Genomic DNA, 19906 nt, shown 5'->3' with positions numbered 1-19906 from the left:
GCTTCTTTCTGTGATGAGCTCCCGACCGAGTTCGGTGAATTAGGTTTATCCCTTTGACCAACCGGAGCTCGGTGCGCGTTGCGTGCGAGGTGAGGCGGCGACCTCCGATTGGCTGCGGTGGTTTTTTCCAAAGGGGCGTATGTTTCAAGCCATCTTGACTGAATATTTAGCCTCATCCAAGGTCCATTAATTCGATATCTTCTCGAATTTGCTTTCCTCAAGTTGCTAACTCGCATAGTTAGAAAGGTTTAAAGCACAGCTATGAGACCGGGTCGAGGCTGCGTGTTAGAGCGGAGTCACGGCGGAGGAGTGAGGTGCTGAAGATGACGCTGTCGCTCCTGAAATTACCGGCTAGCTAAGCTAACGGCTAGCATGTCCGCCTCGGTTGTAGTCTGTCACTAGCTGGCATTTAGCTAGGTTGGGTTATTCTGTTTTGGCGCTCGCACTGCGGAGGACGATTTCACAAGGTAAACCACTCTGGTGTTTTCAGTATTTTTTTCAGCGTTGCTTAGAGATTCTGCCGGTTTGTTAACACGACTTCTGTGTGTCCCGTCCGACCGAGTAACGTTATCACATCAGCAGCAGCGACTATCTTTTTGCAGGGGTCTGGAGTACAAAGCAAAGCCCCGAAACGTTGCACACAGGCTCTGTCGTGACCTAATGTATACATGCAGTCGGTTTATGCATTGAGGCACGGAGCACAACGGTGCATCTGCTTTCTGGTTGCTTTTTGGCATGTATAATTGGGCTACTAATCAACTTGCAATACAAATGTTGTCTCTGCTGTTGTGCGCCTAAAATGGCTGACAGATGTTAGATACTCGGGGTTGGTATTTAGCGCTCTTCAACCGAACTAGGCACAGCAACAGGGGAAAAAAATAGAGGATGCTGCCGTGTTATTGGCTGGAGGGAAACGGAGCAGCGTTACAGACTCCTGATTGGACCAATGGAGGGAGAGAAAGCTGAGCTGCATGTATGCAATGCAAGCAGTGCAGGCTGCTGTAGTTGTGTTTGTGCAGCAGCAGGAGAAGGCTACTTGAGGTAAAATGCTGTGTTTTTATCACAGCAGCACCAGAGTTGACCCCTTTGTGTCCAGGAGGAAGACAAATAAACAAATCTACAAATAAGGCCAAAGTACAAGACATTGTTTTTGAATGCAGAATATAATATAATATTAACACACATTTATTAATTACTCATGATTAAATGCAACAGTTACTAATTATTGAATCATTTATCATTGTAACTACTGGGTTTTGCCTTATTTCTCTTATCCCAGTAGCATTTTTATCAAGAAAGGATGCACTGAGCAGTGAGGAGGTAAAATTACACTTGTGGAACAACCAGGGTGTGATAAAGAAGGAGGTTTGTCCAAATGCCCAAAAGTCCACACAACATTAGTAGCCACATAGACACTATACAGGTTCATATTAGACAGGCTGATGTCAGAGGAGCCCTTATGGTGATACTCTTATATTGTATTCATATGTTCCAATTGAACAGCCATAAACTGATAGCCTAATTATTGTCATTTTTTAAATTGAACATTTATTGTGATTGGCAGATGTAATAGCTTATGTCAAAATTGTTATTTATTAGTAAATGTGTTGACTCAAAACTTTGATTAGGTGGTAAGGGGTAGAAATAACACATATAGTACAATAATGACAAAGCAATAGCAGCCAACACCTGAAGTGCATCATGGATGCTTTACCAAGGTTTAATAAAAATCTGCAAAAAGTCAGTAAATTAGAAATTACATTTATTTATGACTGTTGCACTAAAATACACATAAGGCTGATACAGATACTTCACCCGTTGTTTTCTATGTTTGCATTCTTACATGTGATATACCACAATAGAGATAGTTTGTATATTTTAGATGTGATATTTCTGATAGCTTCTTGTCAATCTATGTCAGTCAAAGCAGAGACGGGTGTCGAGGCAGTACCTGAAATCACAGCTATTGTTTTCCTTTCCATCTGTTAGGGAGCTGGTGTAAACTCCCATGCGGAAGGTGAGGAGGCGGGAATGTGAGACAGTTGTTTGCGGACTCAACATGGGAAGGGGTCGAGGCAGAGGGAGAGGAAGGGGCAGGGGATCGTCTGGCCAGCTGCGGCCCCCCTCCCCCTACAGACTGCAGCTGTCTCCGTCCAGGGAGACGCTGACGTACGCTCAGGCGCAGAAGATAGTGGAGGTGGACCTGGAGGGAAGGCTCCATCGGATCAACATCACCGATCCTCTGCCGGTGATAACGGAGGACGAGATGATGGCCCAGGACATCGCCGAGTGCAACAGCAACAAGGAGAACAGCGAGCAAACGCAAAGTAAAACCAGATCGTCTAGGAAACCCGCAAACAGCAAAAGCAGGAGGAGCGGTAAAAACACATCTCATCAGAACCAGCGGTCCGGCTCCCACCAGCACGCGAGCGCCGCCAACTCCCTCCAGCCCATCCAGACCCCTCTGCCCGAGCCCACCTTCCGCGTGCTGAGTTCGGTTTGCCCGGCGGAGGCGCCTCCTCTCCCCGCGGCGTACTACCGATTCATCGAGAAGTCGGGGGAGGAGCAGGACTCTGTGGCCGAGTACGACATGGACGAGGAGGACCTGGCCTGGCTGGAGATGGTGAACCAGAAGAGGGTGTCCGACGGCCACGCCTCCGTACCCGCCGACACTTTTGAGATTCTGATCGATCGCCTGGAGAGGGAGTCCATCCTGGAGTCCCGCAGCCAGGCCCTGTCCCAGAGCACGGTGGACGAGGACGCCTTCTGCTGCGTCTGCCTGGACGACGAATGTCTCAACAGCAACGTCATCCTGTTCTGCGACATCTGCAACCTGGCCGTCCACCAGGAGTGCTACGGCGTGCCCTACGTGCCCGAGGGCCAGTGGCTGTGCCGCTGCTGCCTGCAGTCCCCCTCCCGCCCCGTAGACTGCGTGCTGTGTCCCAACCGAGGAGGTGCCTTCAAACAGACGAGCGACGGACGCTGGGCTCACGTCGTCTGTGCCATATGGATCCCGGAGGTGTGCTTCGCCAACACGGTGTTTCTGGAGCCCGTCGAGGGGGTCAAGAACATCCCCACCGCCCGCTGGAAGCTCACCTGCTACCTGTGCAAGCAGAAAGGCAGAGGAGCGTCCATCCAGTGCCACAAAGCCAACTGTTACCGGGCCTTCCACGTCACCTGCGCCCAGAAGGCCGGCCTCTTCATGAAGATCGACCCGGTGCGGGAGACGGGCGTCAACGGCACCACCTTCTCCGTGAAGAAGACGGCTTTCTGCGAGCACCACTCCCCCGTCGGGTTTCGGCGGGACGGGTCTGGAGACGAGTCGGTGGAAGGGAGACTGGTGGGGGGCAGGGGGAACCGGGGTCAGAGGTCGTACACTCAAAGCCCGCCCTCGCCGCCAAACAAGAAAACTGCCAAAGGCCAGAAGAAGAAGAATTCGAAAGGGTCTGGTGGGTCGACGCGTCGCTCGAATGTGCCTGTGCTACTTGTGCCTCAGATCCCATCTCACAGGTGAGACATTTAAGTGTTGTGGGGATTTATTGAACCCAGTTTAACCAGATAATGTTAAAGGGATAGTTCAACATTTTGGCAAATTGGCCCATTGCCATAATCCCACCGTAGCGTAGCTCTGAGCAGCTCGCAGCTCTGCTCCACTGATCTAAAAACAGCTTGCACCGACAATTAAAGGCAACAAACCTACTCAATTTGCTAAAATGTTGAACTATCCCTTTAATCTAGTGTAAAATAGGTCATTCATTATTTCAAGGAAAGCTTGGAAACATGTCTGTGATGTCCGTAAAGGTGATTTCACAAATACTATTGATATTATTATATACTATGCAGGGGTGGAAAGTAACGAGTTACATTTACTCAAGTTACTGTAATTAAGTAGCTTTTTTGTGTACTTGTACTTTTTTGAGTAATTTTTAAAATCAGTACTTTTACTTTTACTTGAGTACATATTGTTGGAAGAAATTTACTTAGTTACATTTGAAATAGCTTAAGTTACAAAGTAAAAAATATATAACTCTGTGTGGGTTGTCAAAAGTAGCTACGCTGCTGCCGCCTCTCTCTCTCTCTCTCTCTCTGTCCCTTCACAGACGCACACAGCAGCAGCAGCAGGTACACACCTCTTTCCCCCTCACCGCTACTTGAGTTTGTGCATAACAGGGCTCGTCGCTATGTTGTCGTCTTAATGTTAGACATTAGCCACAGCTAGCGGTTAAAAGCTGACGTTAATGATTAAAGACAAATCAGGCATGTCCATCTATTCGGCTACGTTTATGGTGACCGTGCCAGACACACCGGGGCTGAAGGCCGGACCGGCGGTCCGTTGAGTTAAATGTAGGAGCCCAGTCAGATCCATGGCCATGCTCAAAGGAACAGACAAGCAGCCCACTGCTTCAGAGCGGTTACAGTAAAGAGGCAAGAGAGAGAGAACCTACAGTAAACCCCCCCCCACCCCTCCTCCTCCTCCTCCTCCTTGAGAGCAGACAGGAAAGACAGTAAAAAAAACAGGTGTGTGTGATTGAAAGAGGGAGAGAGAGATTTTTCTTTTCTTTTTTTATCCGTATTGAAAATGGTATTGAGTATCGAATATTTTCCTTAATATCGAGATTGAGTTGAAAATGTTAGTATCATGATCATGATCGTGACTTAGTGCCAGTAACTGTAACTGTCCATCTGATTGGCTCTGGACAACTGCAGTGTCAGAAGGTCAGAATCAAGTTGGTGCCACAGGAGCTAAAAGATGATGGAGACCAGTGTATCGATGGAGAAGGGGCAAATTTGGAACACAGAGACATGCACAGAGAATGTGAGGCCAATCTCTGGCCATTATAGCCCCCCCCCCCCCCAAAAAAAAAAAAAAAAAAGTAACTAAGTAACTTGTACTCTGAGTAAATTTTAAATGAACTACTTTTTACTTTTACTTGAGTAGATTTTTACACCAGTACTTTTACTTTTACTTGAGTAAAATTTCATCAAGGTAACTGTACTTTTACTTGAGTAGATTTTTTTGGTACTCTTTCCACCCCTGATACTATGTTATTATTATAGTTTATATAACCTTGTCTCAGGGGTGTTATTATGACCACAGAGTTTTTAATGTACCACTTTTCTTCTCACAGGCTTAACAAGATCTGCACAGGAGCTGAAGTCCAGAGAAAGAATCAGTTCATGCAGCGGCTTCATAACTACTGGTTACTGAAACGTCAGTCTCGAAATGGAATGCCTTTAATACGCCGGCTTCATTCCCACATGCAGACCCACAGGACTGCAGAGCAGGTGAGCACAGAGATGCATGTCATAATCCAAACTACAGATTTTCTTTTTAACAGAAAAAATAACTTTAGTACAATAATTGCAGTTGTATTACAACAGTAATTAAATTGCTATTTTGTACCTTTTGCTATATCAGAGGTTTGTCACCTCATTATATTTGACAGGTTTCAAATTAATGAGCATTGATTCTGTCGGCACTTTTTGTCTTGTGCATTTTCACACCCAGAACAGAAACAAAACAGCTATGAAGAACGAATTTAATATATCCATCAGCCTGGTTGAGTATAATGAAATATTAAACCCAGCAGGGATTTGGAGAACCAATGGAGTCTGTTCAGAACACAGTCAGTCATGGCGCTCGCACCATGTTTGTGTTCTCACACGCTGAAATCGAGCATACGCCCAGACCTCACACTTCACATAGCAGATACAGATGGGCGGCAAGTCTTCTCTGTTCTGTGGTCCATGCTGCAGAGTGCAGACGTCTCACTGGAGCAGAAGGCCACTGTGTGTACCAAGTTGTCTGTCTGTCGCTCAGCTGCTTTTAATTCTGGTGAATAGCTTCAACTGTTTCTACCAACAAGTGCAGGTGGAAAAAAAGATGAATCCACAGCCAGTTTAGATGATAAAGTACATTGAGCTTTGAAATCCATTATAATTAACAATCAGAAAGCTGATTTCTTTGTTCCTTTGTGTCCAGAGGGAGCCTGACGAGAAGCTGTGTGCTGCCAGAGAGGAGCTTCGGTACTGGCAAAAGTTGAGGCAAGACCTTGAGAGAGCCAGACTGTTGGTGGAGCTGATCCGCAAGAGAGAGAGGCTAAAGAGAGAAGAGGTGCGTTACAGTGTGAGGCGTGAGACAGGCTGTTAATATTATTTATTGTATTTTTACAAGACTCCTTCCAGTTTTGTTATTTAGAAATATCTCTGTAAGAGCTTGTTGATTGTCACTTGTGAGTAAGTGAGTATCTGATTATTAGAATAAACAAGCAATTTAAATGCATTACCTTGGGGAATTGTCATTGTGGCATTTTGGACTGTTTTTTGAGATTTTATTGAAGAAAAGTCAAAATATATAATTTCTGAAAGAACAGGCAAACATACACTCATATGAACCTTTTAAAGAGTGACCTTGTATTTCCTCTCCTCTCCTCTCTGTGTTGACTTCATCATTGTCCAGATGAAAATCCACCAGGCTGCTCTGGAGCTGAAGTTGACCCCGGCGTTGATGCTTCTCCGCTCCACCTTGGATCAACTGCAGGAGAAGGACGCGGCCAAAATCTTCTCCGAGCCCGTCAATCTGTCTGAGGTTGGTGCAGTTTGAGAAGCGTCAACTTAAATACACAGTTTTTCATTTATATTTATGAATTCACTTGGGCTGTGTTGGGCCTCAGCTAATATTCTGATTATAATGATTCACCGAGGTCCCAGATTACTTGGAGTTTATCTCCCAACCCATGGACTTCTCCACCATGCGTACCAAGCTGGAGGGACATGCCTACTGCTCCGTCACAGACCTGGAGAAGGACTTTAACCTCATGATTTCCAACTGCCTCAAGTACAACTCCAAGGACACCATGTTTCACAAGGCGGCTCTCCAGCTGCGGGAGGTGGGCGGAGCCGTCCTCCGCCACTCTCACCGGCAGTCTCAGAGCATCGGCCTTGACCCCAACACCGGCATGCATCTCCCAGAGGCTCCAAACAAACACGGCTTCTACAACTGTACGTGGGACGACGGTGAGTAGAAAATTGTAACGGCTAATTCTTTGACATCAACCACACGCCTCATCTACTGTAATGCTCTTCTCTCCCTCAGTCGACTCTCTGCTGGACCCAGACAACAGACTCCACTTAACCACGGACGAGCAGCTCAAGGCCTTGCTGGATAAACTGGACATGGTCACATCCATGCGCACCAGTGGCGGCCGCACCAAACGCATCAGGCTGCTGCGCCGAGAGATCAACACTCTCAGACAGAAGATGAACCAGCACAAGCAAAGCAGTCAGTCTGTGAACGGCAATGACAAGGAGGATGAAGTAAAAGAAGAGGAGGAGGAAGAAGAGGAAGAGGAGGAGCAGGGAGAGGAGAAGGAGAAGAAAAGAGACAAGACAGATATTGTGGACAGTGGACCTTTGACCACAGTGTCCACCTCTGGAACAGGTAAAATACATGCCCGTCCAAAAAAAAGGTCACACACTCCAACATTTCGTTGGGCCGCCTTTAGCTTTGATTAAGGCACACATTTAAAGGGATAGTTCAACACCAACACCATTACCTTTAATTGTCAGTGCAAGCTATTTTTAGAATGGTGGATCAGAGCCGTGAGCTGCTCAGAGCTACGCTACGGAGGCTCGTGGGATTTATTGGTTTTCCTCATCAAACTCATCAAATACACAATCCAACAACTCCAAAATACTCTCGTGGACAAGTTGTGACCTGCACATTCACCACGCTATGAGATAATAACGGAACGTTACAAGAATTCATGCAAAACCGCTGATGCGCGTTCCGTTCAGGGGCAGTTGTTTCGGCAAGCAGTCTCTGTATTTACCTCTAAAACTCTGTGAAACCAAGAAATCCCATCAGCCTCCGTAGCGTAACTCTGAATGGCTTGCGGCTCTGCTCCGCCGTTCTAAAAATAGCTTGCACCGACAATTAAAGATAATGAACCTACTCCTAAAACTGTAGGGATTATGGCAATGGGCCAATTTGCCAAAATGTTGAATGTTGTATCCCTTTAAGGTCTGGACTCTATGATCTCATTGGACCACATTTCTTCCTTGAAGATGATGGATCTCCACTGTCCTTCCAGTTTTTAATAATGTGTTGGACAGTTCTTAACCCAATTTTAGTAGATTCAGCAATCTCATTAGATGTTTTCCTGGTTTGATAATAATTTGACCCTTCTGAAACAGATGAACATCTTTTCCACGACCACAGGATGTGTCTTCTGACATGGTTGTTTAAGAAATGAGACTGCATCAGTTAGGGTTAAATAAGTTGTTGTCAAACATAATCATCCATGCAGTAATTATCCAATGGGAGGCTCTTACCTATTAGCTGAGTTAAATCCCAGTAACACATGGCAACACATTCAATTTACAGAGAAAAGTAGGAGATCTACACACAGATTTTTGGATGTTTTTAAAGATAAGACTTGATTCATCCTATAATGCGAAAATTTCCATGTAAAAGCAGCTCAGGCATAAAAAAAATATCCGCTCATTATTTCAGCTGTATTAATGACTATATAAATTTCCCTTGACAGATGACTCTCCACCTGTGCTGGAACTCACCTGCCCAGTGTCATCACCACTGCCAGGAGACGCTCCTCTGGAGCCTCCGGTCCTGGGCATCGTATCTGGAGGCCGAAGGTCACCGGGGCGCTCCTACAAGCGCCAGAGATCATCCCGCAGCGGGAGCAAAAGCCAAGGCGAAGACGAGGCCGAAGTCGGTGAAACGCCGTCTTCACAACCGGAGGCCGTTCACGAGGTCACGCCATTAGGAGCCCCCCCGACTCTGCCTCTGGCCGGGGTCGGCCGCCGCACGTCGGTCCTGTTTAAGAAGGCTAAAAACGGAGCACGGATGGCAAAAAACAAGTCCCCGCCACAACAGAATGGGAAAACACCTGAAGGTAAAACCAACGGGTTGGAGAGCACCCCCGCCAGTCCGCACTCACCCGGTGTGACCATCATCACCACTCCAAACACCTCCCCTGCCCCTCCCTCTCCGTCCTCACACCACCTGAGGTCCAGAGGCCTCAGCTCAGAGAGCGACACAGACAAAGTCCCTCCTCCGCCCAGAGAAGAAGGTATCGCCTCCATTCTGAGAGACGTCTTTGACATTCAGAGTCCTTATTAGTCATTAGTCAAATTAATTAGTCAATTAACTTGTGTTTAACGTGTTTGTTTTAGGCCTCACAAATGGAAAGCACACGTCTGCAGACCATGATGATGACGAGCAAACATTAAAGTGAGTATGGAGAGGTGCTTCATCTTTGTTTACCTTTTCCTTCATTATACGGTAATAAAGCTGCCGCACTCATTATTGCTATATTAACAGTGACTCAGTGCTTGAGAAAATTATCACCTGACTGCAGAGACACAAACATGACTCAGAGTAAATGCTAACGTTGCTTTGAATCTGTTGGATGTGTCTTCTTGTAAATGTTAGACTCATCCTCTTGTCTGTCTCTCCTCTCGTCTACAGCTGTAGTGTCTCTCCACCCAAACGCAGCCGGGGCAAACCTGCACTGGCCAAAGTCCCTGGCAGTGAAAATGGAGACATCTCTGGTCCTGGTGTGTATGAAGAGAGGACAATCAAAATACACTGACATGGCTCTGTTTTATGTGATTATTGGATGTGTAATGCAGGATTATACACACACACACACAAAACCACAAAAGTTTAGTATTCTCTTGACCAGCACTTTTCAGTTGAGTCTTAACTGTGGGCTCAAGAGCTGTCACAAATACAAATTAATTGTACATTGGAATATCCTGTTCACAGGAAAGTCTACACTTCTGTCTTTAGATAGCGAGACAGAGCTTGCGCCACTGGACCTAGTCTGGGCCAAATGCAGAGGATATCCGTCATACCCAGCTATGGTGAGAGTAGAGTCAGTCTTTTAGCTCATAGATAGAGGGGTATAATTATTCAATGCTCTGTAACTGACAGAAATTACCGTTACAGATTGTTGATCCAGACATGCCCCAGGAAGGGCTTCTGCATAACGGCATCCCCATTCCTGTGCCTCCCGTGGAGGTACTTAAACTGGGCGAGTGGAGACAAGTGGACGAAGGAGAAAAGCTCTTCTTAGTGCTCTTCTTTGACACCAAAAGAACTTGGTAAGGTTCAGACCAGGCCAGGATAAAGCTAATGAAGAGTTCGATAGAAGTTTTGCTCACTTTGAAAATTGTCCCTCTTGGTTTTCAGGCAATGGCTCCCTCGTAACAAACTACTGCCACTGGGGATTGATGACACTGTAGACAAACTACGCTTAATGGAAGGGAAGAAACCCAGTGTTCGCAAGTCTGTACACACTGCGTACGACAGAGCCATAGTACATTTAAACCACGTGAGAGGAAATCTCAACTTCACTCCCTCCAATTTTATATAAATTTTAGCTGAGACATGTCATCCTACACAGGCAGCCTGGTCATATGTACAGAAGCTTCATCAATGCTCCTAAGAAAAGATGGAAAAGTCAAATTAGGGATTATCAGCATTTCCAGCAGTTGATGGTATTTCTGTATAGAACTGATGCTCTGTTTTGTTTTGTTTTTTAAAGGAGAGAAAAGGTGCTTGAACATATTTTTGTAGATGAATTTGTTCATTTATTCACAATTTTTTTTAAAGGTTTTACACAACCACTGTTGCTATGTGTTCATATAAAGTTTTTCTTTAGGCCAAAGTGAGTCAAGAGTTAAGCAGGAACAGTGTAAATATTTAAATGTGAAAGGGATTTTTCTTGATTGAAAACATATTTAGATTGTAATTGCCATAGAAATGTCACTGTGTTTATTGAAGTGTGAAAGTCCCACTTATTGTTCACATCACATCTGGACTCTATGAACGGCCATCCATTAAAAATGTAAATATTGCTGTAAAAAATATATATCTTAAATAATTTTAAGTGTTACTGGTAATCCTGAATTAACCTTTATTTAATATTACCAGTGTTTTCCAAATTAATACAAAATGCATCAAACTTAATAATAAATCATCATGTAGCATCCGTTCTTAAATCTGCAGAGGCCGTGTCCTCCGCTGCTCAGGGCGCCTTGATAAACATAAGGTAGTAAACATGTATACAGTTGGAACTTGTAAAGAAAGTGGTTTGTTCCCAAAGTAAAAAAAACAAAAAAACATCTTCTCATACTTCATTAAAGCTCTGAAAAAGGCTGCAGAGATCATTTGAAGTTGACACTACGTGTGCGTCATTCTAAAGCACTTTCTTTGCACTTTGGTTTCTTTGCGGATGACTACACTTGTTTAAGTTTAAAAATAATTTATATTTCAAATTGTCCCTCTATTGAATCACATTTTAACTTTGATTTTAATATTTGAGCTTTTCCTTAGTGTTGAAATATTGTTCAAAAACAAACATGTCAAATGTCTACGTTTGTCTACGTTTGACTCCTAGAGTATGTCTTGGGCGTGTGCACATTGTATTCGATGGCTCGGGTAGAAGAATGATTAAAACTGATGGAAACACTGATAAATGTCACATGGCTGCCAGTGGAAAGATTCTTGAGCTTGTGGTCCAGATATGATGTGTTGCAGGTGGGACTTGAAAGCTTTTTACTTATTTTTCCATATTGTGAAACTGTATTCTGATTCTGTAGAACGTTGGAGTACCCAGTGCAGCTACTTGGTTAGTAAGATGTGACGCCACTACGGAGGTGAAGCTGATTATTTTGTGGTTATTATGACAAAGTCTACTGTAATCACTCACTGAAGAACTTGCGATTATTTGCAAATCTGGCTGAAATTACTTGAAAAGCACAATCGGTCTGTTTTTAAAGAAGAAGAAAAAAAAACTTGTAGGATCTGCAACTCCTGGAGCCATATGTGTGGCAAAAACCTTGTGTGTGAGTGAGAATGTGTGCGTGTGTGCGTATACAGTATATACATATATGTATACAACCTTGGTGTAGTAAAGGTGCATGTGTATAGTTTTGTAAATATGTAAATGTATGTTTATATTGGCTTACATGAAGTAATTTAAGGAATGCAAAAATCAAATTTAGATTTTAATTTATAATTTGTGGCAGTTGAGAGTGTTATTTAAAAAGTAAAATATTGAAAAGATTTATGTATGATGCTACGTAGCTCTTTGTAATAGTGATGGTATTCACCGACATGTCAGAACATATTCTCTACAGGTGAGGCGGCCTGACCTCTGTAGGCAGCAGTGACGCCTGACACGGGATTTTCTCGTTTTTCTTGGTGGAAAAGGGAGATTTCTTTGATCTTGTCATTTGAATTGTACCGCAAGATCTGCTAATCTGCCTGAGACGATATTTTCTCACTCAAGAATAAATGCTGTTTGAAACAACCGCGTGTGTGTACGTGTCATTTCTACAAAGGATTTGCGACTGGAACAGTTAATCACATGTGGCAGCTTCAAGTCGAGGCATCCATTGAAGTGGAAGTTAAGATGACAGGGAGGTAAAGTTCACCTGCGTTCACTCCACCAGGCTGATTGGCTGTCAGAGCCAAAGGCAGAATTTACAGTAAGTCTGACCTTTGCAGCTTCCTGTGTTATCCCATAACACGCTGTCTGCTGGTGTGTTCAAGTGTTAAGGTGATCAACTTGTCATGTAGAAAATGTCAAGTGGCCATATTGTACATACAGGTGCATCTCAAACGGTAATACAACTGCCAGGTCAGCAGTCTTCTCCATGATAGTGGAGCTACTGAACCAAACTGACCATCTAAAAAAGGCAATCAGCTTATTAAAGTGTGACACCAATAGGTTACAATAGTGAACTTTTTCACTATATTCTAATTATTGATTTATCATTTACTTAATTTCAGGTTCTCATTTAATGTAAGCCATAGACATGAAATATTTCAGTCTGTGTGTAATGAATCTATATATGGTAGATTGTTATGTCCAGGCTATGTTTTCTTGGTCACACCTTGACAGTTTCGACTGCTGCTCCCGCTGTCTTCTTCCGTCTTTCGGCACTCAGGTGAAACGACAACACCTCCAAACACAGCAGACGTCACGGAAACAGCAGAAACTAAAGCAGACTGCAGGAGCAGCAGTCGAAACTCTCAAGGTATGACCAAGAAAAAACATAGCCTGAACATAAGAACTTACCAAGATAAGTATACAGAAGGCTAGATGATTTTTTTGGGACTATATAACAAGTTTCACTATTTGAATAAATAAATTTTTCAATGATATTCTAATTTATTGAGATGCACCTGTAGGCTCATCAGTTAACTTGAACTTGTATCACATTCATTCAATCAGTCAGCGTACATAACAGGCATACAGAAGACTGACAGTACCTGTCGACAGCCTGACACAGGATTACAGGAAACACTTTTATTCTTACTCAGATACCATTAACCTGGTACAATATCTGCCATGTGTTCAGTTCACAATGTGTTTGTCAAACATCACAGCTTATACTCCAGACATTGTCTACCTTGAAGCTTGTCCAGGTGTACCTCTACTGTTCACACTGCTGCCAGCTGTTTAAAGGGAACTTTTTGGTGATGGCATTTTGAGTAACACTACTCAAACACAACATTGGTTTTGATTTCAGTGAGGTGATATCATTTAACTTCAGATGGACAGATCCAGCTTGGACACAACGAGCGACACTGATGAATGACATGTCACTGAAAGTCTCTATTAAACGTCGGTGACGCTTTATTCCACGTTTTGATTTCCTTAGGTGTTTCCTGGAAAGATCCATGACTCAGGCAATTAACTGGACATCTACATAGACCTTACCAGGAAAACTCCAAGAACATTATTACGTAAATTACAGGACTGCAAAATCAAGCATCACTTCATGTTAATTTGTCGTCTGGCCAATAATAAATGGAGCTTATTCACTACATCTCTACTTCATTAGGACAAGTGTACATCTGTGCAACCTGGGATTTGTTTCATAATACTATAGACATACTCTTAAGACTTGAATTGACAGAAATCCCAAAAGGATGAGGCTACTGTTTATAGAGCATCTTTACAAAACTATTATCCAAAAAAAAAAGGAGGTACCTGAACTCACTACGCCAGGTGTCAGCTCATGATCACACAAGTATCTGCAGAGAAATCTTGTGTGAGCTCTGAGGAATCTTCTTAGCTTAGCAGATGATTTCCAGACTGACAGGATTTGACTTCTCTCAATGAAAACACGAACATGGGAAACCATGATTATTCAAGGTGATGGGTAACAGACTGAGATTTCCTACTTGTTTTCCTGCCCAAAATGTAACATGAATGAAACCTGGTGGTGGAAACATTAGTGGGATATAAAACAACACTATGTTTTCAGGTTCTGCCACAGGGATGTGCAACCACTTCATATATATGTGTCCGTTTCGTGCTCCATTATAACACATGGGGGGCTCATCACTGTCCTGGCAGTTCCAGTTGTTATTCCGTCTTAAGCAGAGCCCCAAAAACACAACACACTTTTGATTCTTGCATATCCAGTTTTGTAATATTGGGATGTTTTTGTGTAATCATGAAAAAAAAAAGCCTATGCTATAACTAGTCTGAGAAAGGTAGCTTAAGTTCTTTTTTTCTCTCTCCGTGTCTTAACTTACACAAGAAAGAAAAAAAATTCTCTCTTGATACAGTAATAAAACAATATAAAAACATTTAAATATCATCGCAATTACATTCTACCACAGTTCAATTTAAAACGTACTAATCCTGTTTTGCCCTGACTGTTTCTGATCGAAAGCAGTGATGCAATGACATGCTTTCTTGTTAAGGTTAGGGAATAATACTAGCTTCAAAGAGATCGTTCCTTCTTAAATAGTGTAAAATGTAGTGTTTGATTCCAGTGGTCAAAGTCTGTCAAGTCCAACAGGTGTCAAAACAGGGTTCAAAAATATCTTGGAACCAGTGTACAAACTATTGTTGAATGAGGCAGAGCCGCCGCTAAAGAGAAGAGTCCTATAGGAGAGACAGGAAGCCGTTATCTGTGGAGTCTTGCTGGTCAGATTTTCGAGAGCTCTTGCTGGGGTTTGGGGTGGTTGAATACTTTGGGGGATATCTGATGAAGAGACGGTCCTCCTCCTTTTTAATCCACCTTAGAAGCTTAGTGATAGCTGTAATAGCGCAGGCCTTTGTCACCAGAGGACTGAAGCAGGTGTACAGCTCAAACTTACTTGTGACCTAGAGTGGGGAGGAAAAGGGACAATTAGGGCGAGGACACCGAATCAATTCCGACAAAGAGTGCTGCAACAATTCGCGGCTCAGTGCGTTTGCACATGCACAGAAGTAATTAGGTTACAGTCTGTCATCCCACGACCTGCTGCCTTAAGCGTCATGTAAATGAGAAATCCGGTGCGCAAAATCAGGGGAGATGAAGCCTGATTTGTTTAGGTAAATTCTGCTGAAGAACACTAATAGCTGCCACTATTAGTCAAACAATTGATAGGTCTGCTGTCAGATATTGATCAAATTATATTTCAATTATAAAAAAAAACGATTAAAATCTAAATTATAGTGGTTCCAGTTTCTCAAATGACATTATTTGACTGTTTTTGTTGTCAAATAATAGGAAACCCAACATTTGTGGCATTGCTGACTGTTGGATAGAACATTTAAAAACATCTACTTGGGCTATGGGAAATTGAAAAGCCATTTTTGAAATCAAAAAAACAAACCAGACTAATGAGCAGAAAAATCAAATTCACACTAAATGATTCTATGGCATAAAGTTTTAGGGATTCTTCATCAAGTTCAGTACAAATCGGTTCACAACTTTTTGAGTGTTCCTGCTGACACACATGACTGAAAACATACCTTTACTTTAAAAATATAATAAGCCTGGTATAGCAGAGGTATCCATGCACACACATTGAGACAAATTTGTGCCCTACATAACCGGATTCCTCTGAGTAACTGGTTTCCCCTAGTGTGTCCTGTAAACTGTGCAGTCCTGATAGACACAGCTACGTACCCAGGCCAGCAGAGTTTCTCTCTCAGCGACGTGGTAGATGAGCTTGAGGGGCCGTGAGGTGCTGTGGATGCGGCTGTGCATATAACGATAAAGGTCGAGCAGTCTCATCTTCTCCTCCTCGCTGCTGTACGGTGCCTCCATCTCTGGGCTGCGCGCGGCAACAAAGCACAGCATGAAGGTTAAAGACAGGGAAAAGTCATAGAAGGTTCTGTGCTAGAGAAAAATACACTGACGCAACGACAAAGACATCTGAGGTAAAGATGAATTTCATAAAATCGCTGAAACTATTATTTGGAAATTGTTTTGTTTTTTTATCTGTTGGGGCAAAATGCCAAAACAAAGCTTCAGGGAGACATTTTGCTCTTTATTACCTTATTCTGAACAGTACGTAATTTATAATTAGTATTTGAAGTGTAGTGCTATGATTACCGCTATTTATAATAATAATTTCACTTTAATTTTCTAGGTTTCTACTGGCTGCTGACTGTAATAAGACGCCTAAAATCTTTCAGTTCAGCTCCTACAGAGATAAGTGAAGTGACATGATGGGATTAGTGGAAAACTATATGAAATTCTTACACTCGTGCCCCTGTAAGTGGAAGCCCTGTGGCAGAAATCCCTTTTATTCTGAGCTGCTCAATATAAAACAGGATGCTGTAATCCATAAACACCAACCACTCTGAGCCATTTTATTTGATGGGATGTCTCTCTTATACTCGCTGTATATTTAGCTGGCTAACATTGAGCATTATTCAAAATATGGCACTAAAGCAGAAAATAAATGCCTTTTTTTTCAATGTTTTGTTCATTTTTTACAACACAATACACAAATAATGGCTCAGAAATCCCCTCTCTAGTTGCATAGACAAAGATAGATACACAAACACACACACCTGGTGAACTGAGTGAGCTGGCGGTAGCTGTCTGGAACATCAAAGGGCTTGTACATGAAGTGTCTGAGGTCTGAGACGCCCACCTGGCTCACACTGTACGACTGCGCTTTGGCAATGAGGCTGAGGGAGTTCTGAGCCGCCATGGCCTCCTCGATCTTCCTCTTGCACTCGGCCACGGCGTAGAAAGCTTCCTTGTCTGTGGAGAGCAGCAGCAGGCAAACAGTGCATTCTGGAGGGTCCAGGTAGGAAATATATGCATAAAAGTAACAGTCAGGGTTAAAGAGAGGGAGGCAGATGGGAGTCCAGATTTCTCCGGCCTGAAAGGCAGAGGAGGCTCCGATGAGGTTGAGCAGGAGGTGGACGTCGGCGGGCTCCAGCCTGGCGTCCTCGATGACGGTCTTCTCTTGGACGATGGTGAGCAGCTGGTTCTTGGCGACGAGGATGGAGAAAACCAGATTGGGCGTTATAGCTTTCTGCAGGATCTGGCTGAGGGAGTCCCTGAGAGAGGAGGCGAGGGGCAGGCAGTGTATCGCCGCCAGGAGGAAGCTGGGGTCCGAGTCCACCAGGTTGAGGAGGCCGTCCAGGATCTTCTCGGAGCCGGCGAGCAGCCTCCTCAGGTCGTAGTTCTTCTTGTGTTCGAAGATGCGAGATATGCTGGCCTGCGTGAGCATGCTGATGATCTGATAGTACACGTAGAGGAGCTCTCCGCGCAGCTGCTGCTCCGACTGATGACTGTTGGACACGCACACCAGCACCAGAGGCCCCTTCTGTAAGAACACCACGGTGTGCCCCTCTGGTGGGAGGAAGGAGAAAAGACATCAGTGCAATAGAGATGATGAAAGTGAAAGCACTGATGGATGTGGACTAAAAATACAAGTTTTTTTGCACACATTCATCACACTTATGCTCTCACCTGAATAGACTGAGCGGATCATGTTGTCGCTGCTCTGGACAAAGGACACCAACGCCATCATGACGCCCATTGTGGATGAGAGAGCCTCTTCGCTGCCGTATCTGGAGTAGATGGGCTTGCCCGCTTCACTCAGCACGAAAACATGCTTCCTGTGCTGCCGCCAGCTCTCGGCCGTCACGTCCTCATCACGATGAGACACAAACGCGGGAGACTCCTGGGTGCCGGCCTCCAGCAAAGGAGACGACCTTCCCTTCACGCCTATGCCTTGTTCTTCCAGCTTGGCCTTGGCAAGCATCGTGACAACGAACTCTCCAGAATCGCCCTGGTCATTGTCTGCTGCGGCGTCCTCTGTCCCTCTGTCAGCCGTCTCTGCGGGTTCATTGTGCTGCCGCTCTGAGCTCTCCGCCACCACCTCAGTCTCTAGCTTTTCTACCTGGTTAGAGACGGGCTCTGCATCCAGACTTTGCTCCTGTGTGGTAACATCTGACAGGTGCAAATCAGCAGGCTCCTCTTTCACAACAACGGCGCTGTCGCTTCTCTCCACCGGATCAGGAAACATGTGATTGCCCAAGAGGGAGAGAGAAGTTGCCAAGGTGTCGGCTGAGATGAAAACAAAATTCAATCATGAGATGAGTGGGGGAAAACGAAGTTGTAGGTGCTCAAATCAGGACAACTGTAGTAAAAGATCATATAATTCATTCACCAGGAGGATTGCTGTCTGACGGTGGATCACAAATCTTCACACCCTGTGCCTCTCCTTCTGGATGATTGTCTCTCTCCATGATACCATCCCAGTCGCTAGGGAGTGAATAAGAACAGACTATTATCAACAACAAACAGCTCCACGTACAACAGTCTATGTAATTCAGAAGCGGATCCTTGGGAGAGCATGCATCTCAAGATTGTTATGAATAGGAGCACTCATAATGGGCCAGTGACATGGTCACATGATGACAGAGGAGAACTGGTTACATAGGAGAATTACAACTGAACAGACTGAGGAATTTAAGGCTGGTTACAACTCCCAGCAGCCTGGCTAATGCTACACTCCAGATAAGCGACAGTTGCTTGGACTAAAGTAACTGGGAGTACAGACGTGTAATACAAGCTTAAGTTGCTTACGAAGCTAATGATAGCGTCTCTGTTGATATCGACGCTGTCGAAAAGGCTTAGTTATGCATCACCGCAGATGTTTGACTGTGAATTCCGATGCAGCTCGGTAAATGTTGGCTGTAGTTACACGGCTAACACTGCCTGCTAGCAAAGCGTCACACAGATCAATTTCATGGCCTTGTCTTAACAGTGAGCAATGCAAGAAACCGTGGTCAACTAAAATTAGACCGACAAAGACACTTTGTTAAACTTACGATTTCTGTGCCGTCAAAACGTTGGGATAAATGTCAAATTTGCTACATTAACTTCCCCCCGGCGCCCGGTAGCAACCAGGCTGTCAAGAATGAGGGGCAGAAAACTAATTTTCCTCTTACCACGGCAGACATCCGGAATCTCTCATGACAAGCTCAGCTGGCCAATCAGGTTGCTGGGTGGCTCGTTCTAGTCCCGCCCCCTGACTGTTCGTTCCAGTGATGCGCACAGGGACAGTGGCGATGCTGTAGCGTCATATTTAGCTGGGTAAGCTGAACACAAAACACAGGCGACACAGCGGTACTGAGTTTTTATTGAAAGCCATCACAAGGACACATGTTTGTGAGGCTGTCGAACTAATAACTATATGAAACACGGTTTACCACTTGTCTTATCAGGGAAGACATGTCGATAACATAAAGGCTCAGATCCCGCCCCCCCTCTCCCCGTCCCCATCCAAACGGTGAGCCACCAAAAAGCGCGCCCTCGCAAAGCCAAAGACGGTTTGCAAAGCTGTGCTCGGCTCGCGCCCTTTACAGTCTATGCTCGCGCCACGGAAACCGCTGGGGGTCAATGCGGGCCTTTATTTCGTTGTATTTGGAAAACAGGCTGAATGTCACAGGGATTAGTTGTCATAGATAGACAGGCTTAAACTGAACTCATGGGAATTCGTGTCTGACAGCCACATTTCCATCTGTCAGAATTGGGATGCGCATTAATGGAGTACCGTCGTTCCGCCAGTAGGAGGCAGCAGTGCACCAAACCGCTCCCAGCCTGCCTGGAAGAA

At 44.4% G+C, this 19906-nt stretch overlaps 2 protein-coding genes across 4 annotated transcripts; one reads left to right on the top strand and one right to left on the bottom strand.

The window, feature by feature from the left end:
• Window positions 1-175: 175 nt before the first annotated feature.
• Window positions 176-12330, top strand: brpf3a (bromodomain and PHD finger containing, 3a). 3 transcript variants are annotated; one of them, XM_083972584.1, is made up of 13 exons: window positions 176-467; window positions 1990-3510; window positions 5130-5286; window positions 5984-6115; window positions 6461-6589; window positions 6705-7002; window positions 7097-7441; window positions 8550-9092; window positions 9196-9253; window positions 9491-9579; window positions 9791-9888; window positions 9974-10128; window positions 10217-12330. In XM_083972584.1, exons 2-13 carry the CDS (start codon window positions 2009-2011, stop codon window positions 10398-10400), a joined length of 3690 nt encoding a protein of 1229 aa, XP_083828710.1. In that variant the 5' UTR covers window positions 176-467; window positions 1990-2008; the 3' UTR covers window positions 10401-12330. The 3 variants fall into 3 exon arrangements, with proteins under 3 accessions (XP_083828710.1, XP_083828711.1, XP_083828709.1); XM_083972585.1 differs by having other exon boundaries at window positions 6705-7017; window positions 9815-9888; XM_083972583.1 differs by having other exon boundaries at window positions 6705-7017.
• A 1028-nt stretch (window positions 12331-13358) lies between these two features.
• mon1bb (MON1 secretory trafficking family member Bb) lies at window positions 13359-19249 on the bottom strand. The gene is made up of 6 exons (XM_083972015.1): window positions 19122-19249; window positions 18458-18552; window positions 17755-18354; window positions 16842-17634; window positions 15949-16096; window positions 13359-15158 (listed from the first exon to the last, which is right to left on the bottom strand). The coding sequence occupies exons 2-6, from the start codon at window positions 18534-18536 to the stop codon at window positions 14937-14939; spliced, it is 1842 nt and encodes a 613-aa protein (XP_083828141.1). The 5' UTR covers window positions 18537-18552; window positions 19122-19249; the 3' UTR covers window positions 13359-14936.
• Window positions 19250-19906: the final 657 nt, after the last annotated feature.

This window comes from Trachurus trachurus (genome assembly GCF_905171665.1).
Source record: "Trachurus trachurus genome assembly, chromosome: 5".
Taxonomy (NCBI): Eukaryota; Metazoa; Chordata; class Actinopteri; order Carangiformes; family Carangidae; genus Trachurus; species Trachurus trachurus.
This window is presented reverse-complemented; position numbering and strand designations above follow the sequence as displayed.

Coding starts and splice junctions, on each gene's coding strand:
- brpf3a (XM_083972583.1), top strand. CDS start 2,009: ATGCGGAAGGTGAGGAGGCGGGAATGTGAGACAGTTGTTTGCGGACTC. Junction 5,287..5,983: donor CCCACAGGACTGCAGAGCAG/GTGAGCACAGAG, acceptor CTTTGTGTCCAG/AGGGAGCCTGACGAGAAGCT. Junction 9,254..9,490: donor GATGACGAGCAAACATTAAA/GTGAGTATGGAG, acceptor TCTCGTCTACAG/CTGTAGTGTCTCTCCACCCA.
- mon1bb (XM_083972015.1), bottom strand. CDS start 18,536: ATGGAGAGAGACAATCATCCAGAAGGAGAGGCACAGGGTGTGAAGATT. Junction 18,355..18,457: donor GTCAGACAGCAATCCTCCTG/GTGAATGAATTA, acceptor TTTTCATCTCAG/CCGACACCTTGGCAACTTCT. Junction 15,159..15,948: donor GAGAAACTCTGCTGGCCTGG/GTACGTAGCTGT, acceptor TCCCCACTCTAG/GTCACAAGTAAGTTTGAGCT.